Here is a 21473-nt window from a genome sequence, read left to right on the forward strand (position 1 = left end):
GTCATGGTAGGATTGGCCTGTTTTGATAGTATTAATTACCTCTTCCAGTTGGTTGGAGAGCGGATCCATCATTGGGGCTTACTTAGGAGCAGGGAAGGGATGTGAAATACGATAGCTTGGATTTGATTCATCAGTTTTCTAAAATAGGTCATGTCAAAACACTGTGTAAGTAGCTTTTACTTACATTGAGTTTTGAGAACTGTTTATCCAGAAATTCTTTGCCCATACTGACTTTATGTAGCATGGGATGCCTCCAGATACCTATTGTCCTCATTGGAACAAATTATTTGAGATTTTGGTTTTGTATTTACAAATCTGAAGAGCAAAGGAAAGTTGTAAAACAAACACCGAACACTCTGCTGAACCAATCACACACATCAAAACTTTTTTCAAATGATGTCTAGTTTTTCAAATGCTTTCTAACTTCAGCAATTTGCATATTTTCTGGATTACTACTGTACTCTGATCAACATGGATTATCATATATTTCAGATGTTTTCTTAACCATTCAAACTTCTGTTTGTAATTCTTCCATTTACTTTAATTACTAGCACAGTGTGTGACATTTATTAATCAGCAGAGCCTTTTAAAGTTAAAATACTAAATTAGCTAACCCCATTAACACAGAATACCCCAAACAAGCAGTAATAGGAATGGTAGTTACTGTGCAAATCATATTATATATGCGGGTGCTCTAGGGCACAGTTAAGCATGATTACCCTCTTTTGATCCAGTATTCCTCTGCCTCTTCTAGCTAATTTCCAGTGGAAATTTACAAAGTGATGCCTTCATTTTTCTACCTTAATTTTTCTAATGAAGTTCTGGTATTTTGTAACACTGGGGATGCAGATAATAAGCCTCTCTTATAATTAAGGAGCTCTAGAATTTGTCTGTAATGAAGAGGTCTCTGTTATTTTTGCTTATATAGGAACTAAGCTGGCATTTTCTCTGAAACTTTTGCTTCTTCTACAAACTGGTATTACAGTCAAACAGCCTCATGATACTTAGTTTTATATAAGAAAACAAGAAGTATACAATATCAAAAACTGTTAACTGGGCAATAATGTAAATGTTATCTAGCCAGAATTTTCTGCCTTTTTTCAGCATATAGTTTTTTAATGTTTGGCAGAAATAGTTTCTCTTACAATATGACCTCATTGGTTTGAGTTCTCTCAGTTAAATTTTCTTCTTCATATTTGTGAAAGTCCTCCAAATATTTGATAATGATTGTCTTATCAGCTCTTAATCTTTTCTTACCTAAATAAAAATATATACGACTTCTTCATCTCTGCCTAAGAAGACATGCTATGGTCACTAATCCTTATGGACACATTTATGTTTGTTAGTATCCTTGCACGGCAGTGCTAGAATACTATATCCTTAAATAGCAGTGTCAGGATTCCAATAAATTCTGATCAAAACATAACAAAAAGTATAGTTACTTTTCATGATCTGAATGCCAGGCTCCTGTTAATGTAATCTAGAATCACTAGATTTTACCTACAGTACTATGTTGCAATGCTGACTCCTATTTAGATTGTCAGCTTTCATTATGTGAGCCCTAAGAGGTAGTCCAGACCAGGAAACTGACTCCACAGGAAGACTAGAACTATACTTAATTGAGATAGGGTATAGTATAGTACAGTACAGTTGGCACTACACTATACTATACTATGCTGGTACTTTTCCTCCCCTCCCTCTTATACCCCAGTGAATCAGGGAGGAGTCATCCTAAGTCTCTTCTTAATACTATCTTCCTTCCCAGGACTTAAGGAATGCTTCTGTCCATTTTGTTTATGTAATGGATTTTGAATATTTTTTTCAAGGCCATCTCCTTGGCTCTTTACACATTAATCTTATATTTATGCAGCTTATTCTTCCTATCTAAAATGTGAAATATTTGTGCATTTGTGAAATATATTTTGTTGGCTTGGACTTACTCTCCAGCCTGCCAAGACCATTCTAAATCCAGGTGTTCTATCCTGTTGTGTGTTACTGCTGATTAATTTGATGATGACTTCCTCCACATATGCAGTCATGTGAAAAAGAAAGTGCACCCTTTTTTAGTTATATGGTTTTACGTATCAGGACATAATAAAAATCATCTGGTCCTTAGCAGGTCTTAAAATTAGGTATAAATTGAAATTTTGCCATCCAAATTTCTCCTGGGTAATTTGATGTAGGACAGTAGGTATATCCCTGGAAGGGGAGGAAAATGTGCATTAAAACACCATCACACAAATGCCATGTCTTTCTTATGTACTTGTGTCAGGTATCAGGACGCAAGTAAGTAATGATATTTGCCTTATCACATTAACATGCACATGTTGTCATTTTTGGGTCATTGCAGTAGGCAGTGGACACTGCAAGATATTTATTATCCAAACTTTCTACGTGTCCTAGTAGTCTGAAGCAGATTCCCACAATGGTATCAGTAATATTTCCTTCTCTCTTTATTTTTACCCAGATGTTCTCAACTACCTTACCATGCTCAGATTCATGTTTTTCATCAAATGTGTACAACCTTTTACATAAAATGTTCCTTTGCTCCCTTCCAATTCGATGCTGAGTTCATTATATTATTTCAGGAAACATAAGCAGTTGATAGTGTAGTGCATGTGGCAAGTTCAGCAGCTATTATAGCATTGCATTATCCTTCACCTGAATACAGTTCTGTCTTATATTTCCCTGAAAAGGTTATTGGTTTTTTAAAAAAGAACACTGTTGAAACAAAATGCGGCACTGGAGTTTGGTTCTAGAAAGCACACACACACATATCCTATAAGAATCAAATTCCCATTCAGGACCTTTAAATAAAACACATGATTTTTTACACTTATTTGAGGAGTAACTTTTTAGAAGCACAAAACATTCAGCTTAATCACATTAATTTTATGTTGAAGTAAGTAACTCTCTGATCCACTTGTATAGTTCCAAAACTTAAACAGGGAAGTCTGATTCTGTATAACCATTCAAAACCTTTTAAATTCAGCATTTGTTCCCCATTGCTTTGGCAATCTCATATTCAAACTTTAGTGACAGCCATTTTATTTTATGTTTTAATATGACTTACAAATACAGTTGGATCATTAGTTCTTTAATTTTCCAAACCTATCTTCAGTATCACTTTCTGATCTTGGCTATTCTCCATGTTTATTTTATTATAAAATGTTTCCCTGGAATATAAATTTAAGCTTAGTTTCTAGCAGTAGTGTCAGTAACCCTATAAATAATAGAATCTCTACATATTTCTATAGTCACTAAGTAACATTGTCACTGATGGTTTACAACAATGTGTACCTTATTACAAAAAGCAAAACGTCTCCTGAATATTAAGGCTACCTAAATTCCATGCTTTCACAGGCAAATTCCTAAGTACTAGCCTTGTCATTTCAGTCATCATCCAATCCCTAGAGAGAGCCAATTTTCTTTAATGTCTGAACCAAAGAAAAATGTACTATTAAAATGCAATTCAGAAGTGATAAAAACTGTAAGTGGAGCAGCCGGCTTTCAGTACCTCCTATGTATACTCAGGGACATTGGGGCCACATTAATTTTTTGTGTGTGTGATGTCCATCCCATGTGCAAATTAGCCCTGGAAGTGCTATAATCCGTCTTATATGAGAGCCACCAGTCCCATGAGCATATACATGCTTCTGTAGCTTTGTATAATTTAAAGCTCTGCTTCTTCTGTGCTTTTGTTTTGTTAATTTTCAAGAGCCTTTGGTTTAAAAGGCTTTATGGGCAATTTGACTGGCCAGATGCTAATAAAGACCAATTTGTTTCTCCACAAGGAAGGTTTATTGATGTAATTTACAGCTGATAAAATATTAATTTCTTTCAACAGAGGATTTTAAGTAAAATTCAGTAAGTTTGTTAAAATAAGCAGGCTAGGTTTTCTTTTTAATTGACATTACAAAAGTAGTACACAGCAAATACCTCTTAATATTGTTAATTCTTCAAAAAATAAAACTGTCTTCCCCTTCCCCTTTTTTTCACACTTTTCTATATAACCTCTCAGAAAACATTTTTACTGTGTAGAAAGAGTAACAATTTACCTGCTTGCATAGATCTCTGTGGTGAACTAAATTATTGGAGATATCCACACTTTTTTTTCACAAACAGAATTACTGTTAAGTAGGACAAGGGTTTTTGGAATTGCTCTGATATATTGATTAGATTATTACAGCATCTTGTCTGAAACCTGAGTAAATGTCCTCTTGCTTAACAACAATGTTATGATTACACAATTCTCAACTGGCAATACATATCTCTTTGCCATTGGTACAAATGGAAGCAGTGTTACGCTCTTAAACAATATATGAAGGATGCTAGGGTTGGTTATCATTAATGTTTTATTGGTGTTTGATACAATATGAGTTATTCTAATTCAGCAAAACTCAGAGATGCAGTATGGAAGATGATCCCATGAAAGCTTATAGCTAGAAGTACTGCATGTGGCACAGCCCTCAAGGAAAAGATGGTTACAACAATTCCTAGTGTACAATGTAGGAGCTAGAATTGTTCAGAAATGGTATATTAAACAGTAGTACTGAAACAGCCGCACCAAAGAACAATACGCTTCTGCTCTACATTAGCACCAACATTTAAAGTAAAAATTCATTCATTTACATTTATATTTCAGCAACTCTTTTGTTATGTACCTCCCAGCTATACAGTGCTGCTGAAAGATCTCACTGGGGAGATGGAACATAGGGCCTTCTCTGCTTTGGCAACTTGATAATGAGATATTCTTCCTTCAGTGGTTCAGAGTTCACTTTATTTCAGCACTTAGTTAAGACCTGCCTGTCTACACAAGCCTAAAGAGCTTCCTGAGCTCAGTTTATCTTTTGGTTGGTTTATTAAAGACTGAGTTTTATTTGTTCTTGAATCTGTAGTCTATTTATTACACTCCATCATAAATCAGTGATATAAAGTAGGTTAAAAATATTATACTAAACCTCAGAGGTGGTAGTCTGGATCTTCCTTAGTAATTTCTGTGCCAAGTAGCCGATTATGACTTTCTACCTAGAATAGTTTCCAAAATTTTACTCTACTGACTCTACTACTTATAAAGACTGCTGATAATCTACATTACTGAGGCCTTTGTCTGTCAGAGCAACGTGATCCAGTTCACTTGAGGACCACTCTGCTTTATGCCACCCAGACTTGGGGATACGTACCACTTCCTTTATTCCATTCCCATCATTATCTCATGTTCCCATTAATTTCTGTTGGCTTCCCTTTTATTGTCTGTGCTGTCAAACCTTTCCCCACTCCCCTTCCAGTTACTGTTCCTGTTTAGGGCAGCTTTTCACTTACATGTCCTTTTGTTCTGCTATCTGCTGCTTCTCCCAGTCCCAGTCTCTGATTTATTTTATTTTATTTTATTTTATTTTATTTTATTTTATTTTATTTTATTTTATTTTATTTTATTTTATTTTATTTTATTTTATTTTATTTTATTTTATGTATTATTTGTTTGATTTTATTTCCCCCTTTCTCTTTCCTCCCTCCTCTGTACAAATACACAATCTTCTTTTTCATTTTCAGTACTGTTAATAGAAACACATACAAATATCTACCAAGCATAACTAAAAGTAGGGAACACTCTAGATTAATCTCTTAGGGAAAGAAGTTTCATGACCTGGATGAAATCATGGAGATGGCCTCTTAAAGTGTAGATGTATTTGTACAGATGGAGGTGATCCTTTAGGCATCTTGATCCCAAACTGTTTAGAGCTCTAAAAGTAATTACTTACTGGAGCAATAAAGGAGTCATACAGTTAGCATTTTGGCAGCAGTATTTGGAAACAGCTGTAGTTTCTGAACATTTTGAAGGGCAGCCCCATACAAATATACTACAAAAGTCCAAGCAGGAGGTAATGAAAGAATGTGTCAATATAGCTAAGAGACCAAAAGCTTAGAAATCAAAATAAGGCAGAACTGAGTCATCAAAGGATGATCTTTAATTAAACAAAATACTAATTTAACCCCAGAATGGGTAGGTTCTGTTGTTTTCAATGACTTGATGAACACAGGAGAAAAACGAAGGAATTGGGGCCATATATAAAAATGCATTACATATTGATATATTCCATGTAAGGAGTATATCTGTCCTTGTGGATTAAGATTGATAGAAAATATTATACATATTTCATTCTATTGTACTTTTTACGAACAGTACTGAACTACATATATTACACCTCTTTTGCTGCAATTCCCAAGCCATTCAGAGCAATTTTACATTTCTTTACTTCTGTCAGATAAAAATAATTCTATCATGCATATTATGGCAAAATGTTACACAATTGCATGTACAGTTCAATAGGAGACAATATCTAGATTAGCTTTTCTATTGGCTTGGGACTGACGGTTGAGTGTAATTTAATTCTTATTTGTATTGTGTGCTCTGCAATGAGTGATTCAGTAGTTTAATGATTTATATTATTGTTTGCACAATTTACTGCTATAGCTTTTGGCTATAGTAGAGTATTATAAAGCAACATTGATAATTATGGCAGAAAAAGTCATTGTAAAATATGTTTTTCTTATTGTTGTATTTTACATGTCTTCTAACTAGTAAGGTGAAAAATAATTATCTGTAATGCTTCACTTTTCAGGTTTATGCCATTTTCATATAATGTGCCAGATGAATATATTCCATCTATTCAGAGAGCAAGCGGATATGGTCAGTCAAATTATGGACTCAAGTATTTCCGGGAAGAACACCCAGAGAAATGGATAACAAACAAGGTGAGTTGTACTGGATCACCAAGACTAAGATACATCTTCTTAAAACTACCAAAAACTATCAGATGTACTTCACTGAATCCATTTCTACTAAAATGACATTATATCTCATTTGGAAAACTATAGAATGTTTTTTAGTAAGCATTCCACATGAGAGTAAAATATGATCTCAGATTCTTTTTGTATATCTCACCGAATAACTGAAACTAGAAATTACTAAAAAGTTATGCATACTTTTTAAAAAACAAAAAAAATGAGGTAACAGTATTTTCTCTTGTAGCACTGCAAGTTATCTACTATTAAAAATTTCGTGCAGTGTCCTGGTACAGATGACTTGTAGTGATTTTCTTTGCTGCTTGGACTTTTTACTAATAGTGGAACACCATTATGAGGGGACAGGGACGTGTTGAATGTGGAACTGGTCCTGCCTCCTCCGCTGTAATGATTCTGTGTATATGTATTCAACAGATTTCAAAAATAGATTTCCAGAGTAGAAGTGCTAAGATAATTTCTAGGGCCCTCAGCCCATGCAGAACTATCTGTCCATTTGGTGATTGTATTACTTAAATTTCTATCCCATCTTTCCATGAGGAGCTCAAGCTGGCTTTCATGGGGGCTTCTTTCATTTTATCCCAACAACAGTCCCATGAAGTTGGTTGGGCTGAGAGGATGACTGGCTCAAAATCATCCTGTGAGTTTCCATAACTGAAGGTGGACTTGAGTCTGGGTGGGGTGTCTTCTATTTGTATTTGTATTTTACTTGGGAAAAAAAATAGTAAAGAAAGGTCCAGAGTCTTCCATCTCTGTGAATGGCAAAGCTAAAAGTAAACATGAAAATAGATGTCTCTTAACACAGATGAGCTTCTCCCTGCTCCCCCTCCCCACCAAGAGTAAAATTCACATCTTCCTTCAAAAGTGAATTCACCCTCTCTGGATAGCCTGAACAATAATTTAAGACAATCCTTACCCCAGTATTGTGTTTACATTTCAAGGAAGCACAGTGGAAGGAAAAATGCTGGCTGGAACATTTCAATAATGGCAAGATGTAATTATTTTGTTTACAGAATACAAAGCTTATTAGACGGATGCTTCTTTTTGTTTGATGAAATTCAAATATGAGTGGAAATATATTGTTTGTTCAGACATCTTTCTTGTCTGACTGCTAAAACCACTTCCAGAATTTCTTATTACTGGCTGTGATGTATTCTTTTAGTGTAAAAGTAACTTTCAGCAAAAAAAAGTCAATACAAGAGGAAATTTCAGAAATTTAAAGACTAAAATTCATATAGAACATTACTCACAAAGAACAAAGTAGAAAGATGTCCTGTTTAGTCAATAGACTCTGAATTAATTTATAACAATTCTTTATTAAGCTAATTTTACATCAGTGGAAGGTCTAATAATAATTAACAGAATTTTATTATTTAATTTTTGAAACTGAATTCAGTATGGAATTCTGAACAGGAAAAGAATGGATTCTACATTCTTAATTAATTCTGAGGAAAATTGATTCTTAAAATTAAGATATAAACACAGAAAGTCATAGGCAACAGGCAGAATACAAATGAGGAGTAAATGGATTCTTTGCACTGTGCTATTTTACCAATTGGTTGAAGATTGTAGAAACTGTTGACTCTGAGGCGTTAAACAGGGCAGTTCCAAGGGAGTAGAATTAACACAGAAGCTGAGGTAGAGGAATCTGGTGATCTGAATATTTAACAAGATGAATTGATGGTAGGACTGGAGAATTGAGACAGACTAATGTGAGGCTGTGACAGTGGCTTTTCAAAGGAATCAAAGGTAAGTATATGATGCTGGGGCGAAAGGTGTAGCTATAATTACAACAGAGCTGAATTCAGGAGTTGACAGTTGGACGATGATGTCAGAGGCCGGCAGTTGAACCTCCACTGCATAAAGTGTTCTGAGACAGAGAAATGGCAATGACTGCTGAGGCAATTAAATCCTTAAGGCAATGCGGAATTAGGAGCCAAGACAATGGGAGAAGCAGGCGGGAGAATGACAGGCTCTACAGGAAGATCAGGGTTATCAAGATCAAGTGCACTTTCTGAATTCAAAGACAGCTCTGGACATGCTGAAGAGAATTCATGAGGCTGTATAGAGGAACGATTGTCTCCAGCACCCTTCTTTGTATTCCTACTCCTTTTATTGGCTGCACCATTGCACTGTTGCCAATCGGGAGCCAATCGGGCTTCTCGTTGCTCAGCCCTGCTCGCCACACGCCGCTCTCGAGCGCTGATTGGCGGTGGCAAACCCAATTCACTTCCTGGCTCCTTCAGCTGTTCTGCTTCTTCCCACTCAAGGCTTTTCTTTAATTGTAAGTCTTCTTCAGTTTTTTCCTCGGCTTAGCTTAGCGGTTTTTCCCAGCTGTCCTCTTCATCCTCCGACTCAGTCTCTATTCTAACAAAAGAAAACAAGGGAACAGCTGCTTTTGTAAGTTTGGGAAACCATGGATTCCGATCTTATATAAACCTCTTTAATTATTATTATTTACTAAATTTATATGCCACCCAACTCCCACTGACTTGAAGTAAAATTGATCACAGATTTAGAAGGTGGTATATTCAGACTTTGCTGTGTTGACATGTTTTTGTGAGGAAAATTTTGAAACAGGATTTATAGTATGTTGACTACATCCAGAGTTTACAGGTAAAATAATACAAATTAAAATATTGCTCCTCATGGCACTGACCTATTTCAGTATATCCAGCCTATAGCTCCTTAATCTGTTGCAATTAAAAAGTGCTCATATCAGCTGCAGTTTTGCTTAGTTTTTGCAGTGTTATTTAAATCCCAATACTTATTTAGATCCCAATACAATCTGTGGTTTACAGAGGAGTTAAGGGAGATGAAACAGGTTAAGAGATGTCTGGAGCACAGCAAGATCAACGAGGAGCAAACTTCACTGAACACGGGTGAGAGCCACTGTTAAGGCCTACCTTGTGATGGTAAGGGCAGTGAAGCATCAATACTTCTCAGTCCTTATTGTTTCTGTAGATAGCCATCTGGCAGCCCAGTTTAGGGTGACCTGGACCCTGAGTAAAGGGGAAGCCTGAGGTTCATCTTTAGGGTCATGCTGAGGAATTTGCATAGCATATTTTGATAAAATCACTTGGATTAGCTCTCAGTTGGATACCAGTGTTTGTACAGGTCCTGTGGAGTTACCTGGGGTTTTGTCTTGCCTTGTTATCTGGGACCAATTTGAACCTGTTGGACCTGAGAAGTGGACAGGGTCCTTATGACTGTGAGCTTGGTCACCTGCTTTTTAGACGCATGACCCTCCTGGCTGACTAAGGCTGCCCAGGAGGTGACATGGGTGGGTTATAGCAGTGGTGAATTCATCCTTAAGGGAGGGGGTTGTCCCTTCACCTCTTAAAGATGTGTCAGTTTATCCCCTCCTCAGGAAGCCATTGCTAGACCCCACCACACTGGGCAACTTTCATCCAGTGTCTAATCTTCCCTTTCTAGGGAAGTTCTAGAGAAGGTGGTCTTGCAGCAGCTTCGGAGGACCCTGGATGAAGTAGATTATCTGGACCTCTTTCAGTCCAGGATATGGGATGGAAATGGCATTGGTCACACTTTTAGATGATCTCGCAAGATAGGGTAGTGCATCCATCCTTTCTCTACTTCTTGACAGTTTTTGATACCATCAACCATGATATCCTTCTGCACTGGCTTTGGGGGTTGGGAGTGGGCGGCACAATATTGTGCTGGTTCTCTTCCTTTCTCTGAGGCCAGTTTCAGTCGGTGTTGATTGGAAGCAAGAAGTCCCGTTTCTGCTATGTGGGGTGCCTCAGGGTTTGGTACTTTCTCCGTTCCTGTTTAACATATACATGAAGCCGCTGTGTGAGATCATCTATCACCCTGAGGTGAGGTATCATCAGTATGCTTGTGACACCCAGTTGTATATCTTCGCCCCTAGTGAGTTAAGTGATGCTGTTGATGTCCTTCTTTGTGCCTGGAGTCTGTAGGGGTCTGCATGGGGAATACAGGCTTCAACTAAACCCTGGTAAGATTGAGTGGCTTTCGGTTTTGAGGCCTTCTGTACCTGGGGATTTACCATTTTTGGTCCTGGATATGGTTGTAATACCCCAAACAGACCCAGCACACAATTTGGAGGTTCTTCTGGACTCACGACTCCTGCTTGAAGTGGTTCTGGCCAGAAAGGCCTTTGCACAGCTTCATGTTGTGTGCCAGCGGTGCCCATTAAGTTAAGTGGTGGTGAAGAAAGGTAGTGGTTCTGGCCAGAAAGGCCTTTGCACAGCTTCATGTTGTGTGCCAGTGGCATCCATTCCTGGAACTGGAGGCTCTACTCACAGTCACTCATGCCCTAGTCACCTCCCAGATGGATTACTGTAATGAGCCCTATATGGGACTGCCCTTGAAGAGTATCAGGATGCTTCAGCTGGTGCAAAATGTGGCAGTGTGGGCAGTTATGTGTGCTTCAAGAACTGTTACACCTCTGCTTCACGAGCTGCATTGGTTACCAGTTTGCTTCCAGGTCCAATTCAAGGTGCTGGTTTGGACCTTTAAAGCTCTACATGGCATGAGACCAGGATATTTAGGGACCACCTCTCCCCAGTAACATCTGCCCATCCCATCAGGTCCAGCAGAAGAGGCATGTTGCGGGTCCTGTTAGCTAAGGAGTTTCATTTGGCAGGTCCTAGGAGGACAGCCTTTCCTGCTATAGCCCCTGTCCTGTGGAACGTCATTCCCCATGAGGTGAGGCTGGCCCCAACCCTGTTGCCTTCCAGAAGGCCCTCAAATCATGGCTTTGTTAACAAGTTTGGGGATCCCATGGTAGAGTGGAGCCTGTTGGATGGTTATATGATCTTTAACTGATGCACTCTCTGTATGCTGGCTGCCGTTTTGTTTTTTACTTTGTTTTTATTTTTAATTTAAATTGTGGTTTTATTGGTTTTTATGTATTTTACTGTTATGTGTTTTGTTTTATTATGTACACTGCCTAGAGTCACTATGTGAGACGGGCAGCTATGCAAATATTACAGATACAGATACAGATACAGATACAAACACATACACATACACACACACACACACAGAGAGAGAGAGAGAGAGAGAGAGAGAGAGAGAGAGAGAATTTGCATCGTATATGTTAAAGGCTTTTTATTGAAAAACATCTTTGATTCCCTCTGTGAAAGAATGGATAACCAAATTGTGGGAGCATGCATTTTTGTCTAGAATAATTTCATATTTAAAATGTAAATCTGATGAAGAATTCAATTATATTTGAGAACCATTTTTAGACTACAGTTTTACCCATGTAATTGTTCCTCATCCAAATTAGGTTTTAGAGCTTGTATTCTAACCTGATGTATAACCTACATATAATTTACAAAGTTGTCTTAATGTATTACTTACCATCTATTGTTTCTGTTTCTGTTTCTTTTTCCCTTTTTCCTTTAATGCCCTCAACTGTGTTAACCAACCACCTTTAATGCTTAATAGAGACCTGTTTTGATTTAAAAATGGACATTAAATATATTATAGTATTATAAGCTTTCAAATTGTATACTAGACTATATTAGTCATGATATTTTATTTGTTGGTTATCCACCTTTATTTTACTCTTGATATTTGGGTTTTTTATCTGTGTTATCTTTTATATTCTTTTAAACTAGTACTTTTGTTTATATTACTAGTACTTTTTATATATTTTTTCTCTACTGCTTTAAACAATAATAATAATAATATTTGGCCTAGGTCAGACATAAAAGGGAAACAAAGACTTCCTTTGTCTCCTATTTCCTACTTTTTCTTTTTCAAGTAGGATGTTGAAAGCTATTTTTGTGCTTTAACGAAGCACAAATCCTCATCCTGTCAAAAAACAAGGAATCATGGTTTAAGCTAGTTAGTGAAATCATCTGAAACCACAATTTGAGCCTGACTTGTTTTACTAACCATGGTTTAAATAAAACAGAGTTTCTCAAGTTCATATAATGGGAAAATATAACTAGCTTAAAACAGGAAGAGTTTTTGTGAACTTTAATTCCATTATGAGCAAGTTTGAATGTCTTTTTGATTAATATAAAGCCCTTAGAAGCTAAGTACAAAATAAGCCCCAGGCCTGATTTCACATTGGAGTTTATAGCACATAGTAGTCTTAACTGACCTTGAAATAAATAAGCAGGGTTTGACTCGGTTCATATTTGAATGGAAATCCCAAGGCTATAACTAGACTTGGAAGTTAAAAAAACACATTCCAGAAAAAGGTAATAACAAAACACCCCTGAATTTTTGCCTGGAAAAAAAAATGGACATGTTGTCATCAAGAATCAAACTCAACTTGAGAAAAATTTTACCACTTTTTACTGATCTATCTTTATCATTGGACCAAAATGAGCATTGGTTCAACAGATATAGTTTGGTTTATCCATTGAACCAAAATCAATGGATTTCAGTTCAGTGGATTGTTTTTCACAATAAATCCAACAGAAGAAGCCAAATGATGGCTCTCTTCCTTATTAAGCAAATAGTGCATTGATACTCAACAAATACTTGCTCCTGCCCTACATTGGTTACTGCCAAAGTGGTAGCAACTGCAGGTTCACTTTTCTCTGCTCAAGGAACTGAAGGTCTAATCTCTAGCCCATGTAGCAAAGGTACAAAGGACAAACGGTTGAAAAGCTATCAGATGTACATGTCTATAACAAAAATTGTGATGTGAACAAATCATTGATATATTCCAAATGTGTTTGCTTATTTTAAAGGGCATTGTTTAGAGAAAAATTTCATGAATCAGTCTGTGTCTCAGCTATTTTTCTCTATATGTTCAGTTATATGTCTTCATAAAAATTTGGTGTGATTTTGCAATCTTTTTTTAAAATAGTAAAATGTGCATTTATTTTCATGTACAATTACCCTAGCATTATGTTCTTATAGAATTTTCTCTGCATTGTTTAGTTTGAAATTTTACAAGTATACATCCAAATTTTGGATGCAATTTTGAGCTGAGAACTGCATTTAAAAATTCAGAGACAAACACAATCTGAAGGATAGTTGTATTCTAATCTGTATATTGGCCCAGGAAGTGCAAATGAGGTCAATTTGCTTAATTTGTTTGATATTATATTTGAAAATAGTTTTCTAGGTTCAAAATCCCAAATGATTAATAATACATTTACAGGAAGTACGAAGTTTCAGAAATGAGAATGCAGTAGGCACCATAAATATAATCAACAATGGTTGGTCCCTTGGGATGAGGTAATTAAGGGATAAGAACTATTAAATAATCTTCCACTTGTCAAAATGCTTACACTTCCATATCCACTGAAGTAAAATGATAGTTCACAGTCTTTAACTTAAAAAAAAATGAAACCAGTTGTATGAAGATTTTAGACCAATGACTTCTAATGGCAGCAATTTTAGAGGTTTTCTTCCTTTCCCCAAATGAGGAAGTGGCATTTTAAGATCTTACTGTGAGTAATACTTTATGTCATACACCTTATTATTGGTGACTTACCACCCAGCTCTAAGCTTTTTTCCTTATTTGTCCCTGTATATTTGTTTTTAAATAGAATTTTATCATCTATAAAGCATAAAAATAGCCAGTACTCCAAAGAATTAATTTAGAGAACCTAAGCATATTGCACAGAACATAAAGTTGACCTTTACCGTCTGCAGCTTTTGAAATGAAGTGGGATGTGGAACACATCATAGGCTTAATGTGGCACATCGCTGTCTGCAGAAACTTGGGTGGGACTGTGACTGCCTGCCCATTGCACCCGATGATTGAATCTGCTGTCACCAGCATCCTGATAATAATGAACATTCAGCTTAACGACCGTGATTATGATTATCATAATTGATGTGTGAGTGCAGTGTGTGGGGATCATTACAGCTAAACTGTATGATAGAGGAACATGGCATGGTTATGGATAATTTTATTTTTGCACACTGATTGGGATAAAATATGTTTTCAACAGTCCATCTTACAATAATCTTAGGAAGAAGTATGTACATGTAAATTGGTGATCCAGGCTTGCTGCAAAATAGCCAGATTAACTGTTTTTTAAAGAAACCTTTTCATGTTATTAATATTGGTAATTAATTCAATAATTAATGACAAAAGCAATTCCTCTTCAGAATGCAGGTTATATTAATCAACTGCTAAGTTAAAAATTTAACAATAATTTTTAATTTAATCAAATTCCAAAGTGATATACGATTTGCAAAAAATAACTGAAGAATAGGTTCCCAAATATCCTTTTGTATACAGGTAAATAGGTTCTGGATTTAGCTGTAGATCTAATAAAACTTCTGGCATTCTAACTTGTAAGGGTTATTTATAGAGCATGATCATTCTTTTTCCCTCCACCTTTAATCCTGGTGATTGAGAGAGTCTCATTGATGACAGGGGATGTGGCAAAGCAAACAGTAGCTGCACAGGTCAATCAGCAAAAAAATTCTGTCTCCAAAACAAAACCACAGTCCATGTTTGTAGTGGCATAATTAGATTCATGTTCCCTAATCATAGATAGAAGGCTAAATACACACAAATACACATACCCCAGCAGCATTCTCTTGAAGATTACTGGTGGCTCAAAAAATAATAATTTGGAAGGAAGAATATAAAGTGGTGATTAGGAGGATTTGAGCCATTCAGTGAAATTATTTGCATGAGAAAATTCATTGTCAGCACTTTCTAACATATTTGAAAAGGGTTTGTCAGCAACTAGTTGAATATTTTATAAAACTGATTTTCAGTTCTATAATTTCTTGGCAGAAAAGTGCCATGCTTTGATAATACTGTGGGATTTCAAAGAATAAACAGATTCTAAAGAGAAATTATATGGTACTTATTATACCATCTAACCAGCAATCCAGTGTCATTTGCCTATTGTATGATAAATGTCTTGTATTGCCCACCGTCAGTGTTTAATAATAAAGCTAGCTAGTTCTGGGTGGAAATAAAATCTGCATTCTGATAAGGAAACCCATAGCAACATGAAAACTTAGAATGCTGTGCAAAATATTCATTTTTTGTCATAGTGCAAGATAAAATTGATCTCTACTTTTGCTAATATAAATACTCTCATATTTCATTTTTTCTTTTGCTGTCTGCCTAGCTAGCACATGGGAGCTTATCTGAGTTAAAGTTCCCTTTATGCTTTTGAGAATGATTGGTCAACCACTGCTTTCTTTTCCAAGGATTCTAGGTATATAAACTAGCATCAGAAAAATCGCACTTCACTTTATCATTGCATTCATCCAGATAATGAAGTGATTCTAGTTGGAACGGAGATCTTTCTGTAGTCCATCTCTCCATTCTGTAGGAGGTCATCCAAAAGGACAACCAGAAACACTTGTAGATGAATAATACATTAACTCCACAAACCCTTGTTTTTAAGGCCTGTGTCACTTGCTATCTCTGTTTTTTTGAACCACCTAGCCTGATGAAGGGCTCTGGAGAACTTGAAAGCTAGCATACAGTACTTCTGTAAAATACCTAATGATATTTTATTTGGTCCTATGAATCTGGGCTGTTTTTTTCTTTCTATTTCTGATGAAGTAGTTTGGCTATACTCTTGTTTTCTATTCCAGAGCTAAGACAGTAATGGCCCAAAACCCCAACTTAGATAACAGCTTTTAGTTGACACATCCTAAGAGCCAGACAAGTGATCTATTAAACATCCACACAATATTTCTGTCAAGACTTTCTAACTTTTACAGAATGCAAATGAGCTAAGAAAATAGGTCATTCACTGTTTGTATCTATGCTGATGGTGTTATGCTTATTGAATGAGGATTATATTAATATAAAGTTGCTTACTTTTCTCTCTGGTTGTACTGATCCATTGAGTTTTCACGGCAAGAATACTGGGGTGGGTTGCCATTACCTTCCCCAGGGATCGCATTTAGTCTGACCTCTCTGTCGTGACCTTCCCATCTTGGGTGGCCCTTCACGGTTTAGCTCATGGCATCATTGAGGTGCTCAAGTTCCAGCACCATGACAAGGTAACGATCCTTTGCTGAAGTAGGTATTCAAACGCCCCAACCACAGATGCTGAAGAAGCTGAAGTAGAGCAGTTCTATGAGGATCTGCAGCACCTACTGGACAACACGCCTAAAAGAGATGTTCTTTTCATCATGGGAGACTGGAATGCTAAGGTGGGCAGTCAGATGACACCTGGAATTACAGGTAAGCATGGCCTGGGAGAACAAAACGAAGCAGGACATAGGCTGATAGAATTTTGCCAAGACAACTCAGCATAACAAACACTCTCTTCCAACAACCTAAGAGACGCCTTTATACATGGACTTCACCAGATGGACAACACTGAAATCAGATTGACTACATCCTTCGCAGCCAAAGGTGGCAGACATCTATACAGTCGGTAAAAACAAGACCTGGAGCTGACTGTAGTTCCGATCACGAATTTCTTATTGCACAATTTAGGATCAGACTAAAGAGATTAGGGAAGACCCACGGATCAGCTAGATATGAGCTCACCAGTATTCCTAAGGAATATGCAGTGGAGGTGAAGAATCGATTTAAGGGACTGGACTTAGTAGATAGGGTCCTGGAAGAACTCTGGACCGAAGTTCGCAACATCATTCAGGAGGCGGCAACAAAATACATCCCAAAGAAAGAGAAAACCAAGAAGGCAAAATGGCTGTCTGCTGAGACACTATAAGTAGCCCCAGAAAGAAGGAAAGCAAAAGGCAACAGTGATAGGGGGAGATATGCCCAATGCAAAATTCCAGAGGTTAGCCAGAAGAGATAAGGAATTATTTTTAAACAAGCAATGCGCGGAAGTGGTGGAAGACAATAGAATAGGAAGGACAAGAGACCTCTTCCAGAAAATTAGAACCATCGGAGGTAAATTCCAGGCCAAAATGGGTATGATCCAAAACAAAGATGGTAAGGACCTAACAGAAGAAGAAGAGATCAAGAAAAGGTGGCAAGAATATACAGAAGACCTGTATAGGAAGGATAACAATATCGGGGATAGCTCTGACAGTGTGGCCAGTGAGCTAGAGCCAGACATCCTGAAGAGTGAGGTTGAATGGGCCTTAAGAAGCATTGCTAATAACAAGGCAGCAGGAGACGACGGCATCCTAGCTGAACTGTTCAAAATCTTGCAAGATGATGCTGTCAAGGTAATGCATGCTATATGCCAGCAAATTTGGAAAACACAAGAATGGCCATCACCCCGAAAAAATCAACTTATACCCCCATACCAAAAAAGGGAAACACTAAAGAATGTTCAAACTATCGAACAGTGGCACTCATTTCACATGCCAGTAAGGTAATGCTCAAGGTCCTGCAAGGTAGACTTCAGCAATTCATGGAGCGAGAATTTCCAGATGTACAAGCTGGGTTTAGAAAAGGCAGAGGAACTAGGGACCAAATTGCTAATATCCGCTGGATAATGGAAAAAGCCAGGGAGTTTCAGAAAAACATCTATTTCTGTTTTATTGACTATTCTAAAGCCTTTGACTGTGTGGACCATAACAAATTGTGGCAAGTTCTTAGCAGTATGGGGATACCAAGTCATCTTGTATGCCTCCTGAAGAATCTGTATAACGACTAAGTAGCAACAGTAAGAACAGACCACGGAACAACGGACTGGTTTAAATTGGGAAAGGAGTACGGCAGGGCTGTATACTCTCACCCTACCTATTCAACTTCTACGCAGAACACATCATGCGACACGCTGGGCTTGAGGAATCCAAGCCTGGAGTTAAAATCGCTGGAAGAAACATTAACAATCTCAGATATGCAGATGATACCACTTTGATGGCTGAAAGCAAAGAGGAACTGAGGAGCCTTATGATGAAGGTGAAAGAAGAAAGTGCAAAAGCTGGCTTGCAGCTAAACCTCAAAAAAACCAAGATTATGGCAACCAGCTTGATTAATAACTGGCAAATAGAGGAAGAAAATGTAGAAGCAGTGAAAGACTTCGTATTTCTAGGTGCGAAGATTACTACAGATGCTGACTGCAGTCAGGAAATCAGAAGACGCTTAATCCTTGGGAGAAGAGCAATGACAAATCTCAATAAAATAGTTAAGAGCAGAGACATCACACTGACAACAAAGTTCCGCATAGTTAAAGCAATGGGGTTCCCCATAGTAACATATGGCTGCGAGAGCTGGACCATATGGAAGGCTGAGAGAAGGAAGATCGATGCTTTTGAACTGTGGTGTTGGAGGAAAATTCTGAGAGTGCCTTGGACTGCAAGAAGATCAAACCAGTCCATCCTCCAGGAAATAAAGCCAGACTGCTCACTTGAGGGAATGATATTAAAGGCAAAACTGAAATACTTTGGCCACATAATGAGAAGACAGGACACCCTGGAGAAGATGCTGATGCTAGGGAGAGTGGAGGGCAAAAGGAAGAGGGGCGACCAAGGGCAAGGTGGATGGATGATATTCTAGAGGTGACAGACTCGTCCCTGGGGGAGCTGGGGGTGTTGTCGACCGACAGGAAGCTCTCGCGTGGGCTGGTCCATGGAGTCACGAAGAGTCGGAAGCGACTAAACGAATAAACAACAAACAACTTTTCTCTCTAAAAATACTCTATTTTCTAGGACTATATTATATTTGTTGTCATTTTACTCAGAGCAGGTCAGCTATGATGAGGTTCTGAAAGAGTTTCATAATGGTAGCCATGATAATCATGGGGTTGACTCCATGTGGGTGTAAATTAAGAATGTCCTCAATGTTATACCTGTTCTATGTTCCGCTGATACAGTCTAGTTGGTGACAGAGCTTGGGTCCTTGAGAAGGAGAGAACAAGTCAATCAAACAATGTAAGACCATGCATATTAAAAGAGACTTGGTGCCCTGATGTGAAGCTGCTTGACTGAGCAGTGCAGTGTCAACCATGTCTTTCTTCTAATGCTAAAAGTAATGTACAGAGACAGAGTGACACTCCAAGTACAGCCTCCCATCAGCTGTAATTAATCTTTCCGTTAACAGAAGGACTAGAAAGCCTTTCATCAGCCACTTCTGAAGTCGAAGAGACCCTGCTTTTTGATGTTTGTATTCTGAGTAAAATTGTCCCCACCAGTTCTAACAAATTGAAACACCAGGCTAATTATGGCAGCTAATGAAGTGTGGGGAATGGTCACAGCTTGTCGTGAAACTGTTCCTTCAGCTCAGATTAGAGTTTCATCAATCACTTTTTTAAACTGATCTAGAATTGCTTCTGCCTGGTGCTTGGCATTTTTAAAGCTGTATCTCTAATTGGTTTTTCCCCAAAGCTTAGGTTGTTTTTTGAAATATTATCTTTTTAGGATAAAATACTCAAACGTATGTGCATGGGTCAGCGTGGGTGCATGTTATATATATTACTTCTATCAGCTGATCACTTGGTAGAAAACTGATACAAGTAAGATTTGATATATTGCTTTTAATCCATCTCACAATAGCAATAGAATGTATTCACATATATGCATATGAATGGTTATTCTTGGAATTCAGTGCATTCTAGCAAAACCACATGAGACACAGGAAGGATAGATAGCCTATGTAATCAAAGGCTTCAAATTAAATAAGTGACTGGGATGACATTCTAGGATATATCATTCAGCAAAATTGGGTGTGGCTTTTTTTTGTTTGTTTGTTTTATTTCTGCAATTGCCCCCATAGCTTGTAAATGAAGTTCAGTATATATTAAGCTGCATCTATATATACACTGACTTGAGATTTTAAGTGTTCTTTGAATTAAGTGGGGCTTGCTTCTCACTAGGCATGTAAACAATTCTAATATGAGTAATTTAGGTGTATAAGCATTTCAGGCTTATACAAGTTTAAGGTCTTGGAATCAGAAAGGTTCCATTTTAGGCTTGCTTTTAAACTTCTGACCAGAGCAAGAACTGAAATAGAGAAGTGTACCTTTTGAAAACAGATGTAGTTGAACAAAACAAAATAATAAAATCTAGTATAACCTCCTAACTTGTGTACCATAATATGAATAAATATGGAACAAGATAAGTAATTCTCAGAAACAGTTATATACAATTCAGAATAACATTCCCACCTAATTTTTTTTCACACGGTCAAGGTACTTACCAACTAAAATTTAAACAAATGCCATATGTAAAACTATAGCTTCCACTAAAAATAAAATTATACTGTTTTATAGTACCAACATTTACAGCCTTCCGAATTAATATTCTGTTTCAGAAAGGTTCATGTTTTCTGGAAGCGCTGATGTTTAAATCTGAAAAATGAATGCAATTAAAGGCAATTATGGATTGTATTCTCTGAATTGACTCCATTTCCACAGTTAAATGACAATTATTGATAACTTTCAATTTTCTTCAGGTATACCTAAAGTTCTAGAGCAATAAAATTAATAGAGATCGATTATTGAGGAATTCACACCTCATGAGGAAGCACATTTGAATGTAGTTGTAAGTGTGCTCTTAATAATGGTGGAACTTTCTATAAAATAGGGATCCAATGCCAACAAGGGTTACATGAAAGATTCTGCTTTCAGAGTTCAGAGGTTTTGAAAGAAAAGCTCCAGCTGATAGGCTATGCCAAAGGAAAGAAACCTTGTTGGCACCTTATCAAGAAGGATACCATGCCAACATGGAGAGAGCCACACAAGGCTGCATTCCAAAGACTGCCCAGCCTTGAATCCACACAAATGGCCTAATTCCGCAAATCCTTTAGATAAAAGAAAGAAAATGTATATTTAGTGAGTCTAAAGGTACCCCTTTATGGA

The 21473-nt window shown here is 37.2% G+C and overlaps 1 protein-coding gene across 1 annotated transcript in view; it reads left to right on the forward strand.

Moving 5' to 3' along the window:
* Positions 1–21473, forward strand: part of SPATA17 (spermatogenesis associated 17) — a 94266-nt gene that overhangs the window by 61241 nt on the left and 11552 nt on the right. Inside the window, exon 9 of the mRNA XM_063290150.1 lies at positions 6624–6756. Coding sequence (XP_063146220.1) covers positions 6624–6756 — 133 coding nt within the window. The remainder of the gene's footprint in view (positions 1–6623; positions 6757–21473) is intronic.

This window comes from Candoia aspera, chromosome 1 (assembly GCF_035149785.1).
Source record: "Candoia aspera isolate rCanAsp1 chromosome 1, rCanAsp1.hap2, whole genome shotgun sequence".
Classification (NCBI taxonomy): Eukaryota; Metazoa; Chordata; class Lepidosauria; order Squamata; family Boidae; genus Candoia; species Candoia aspera.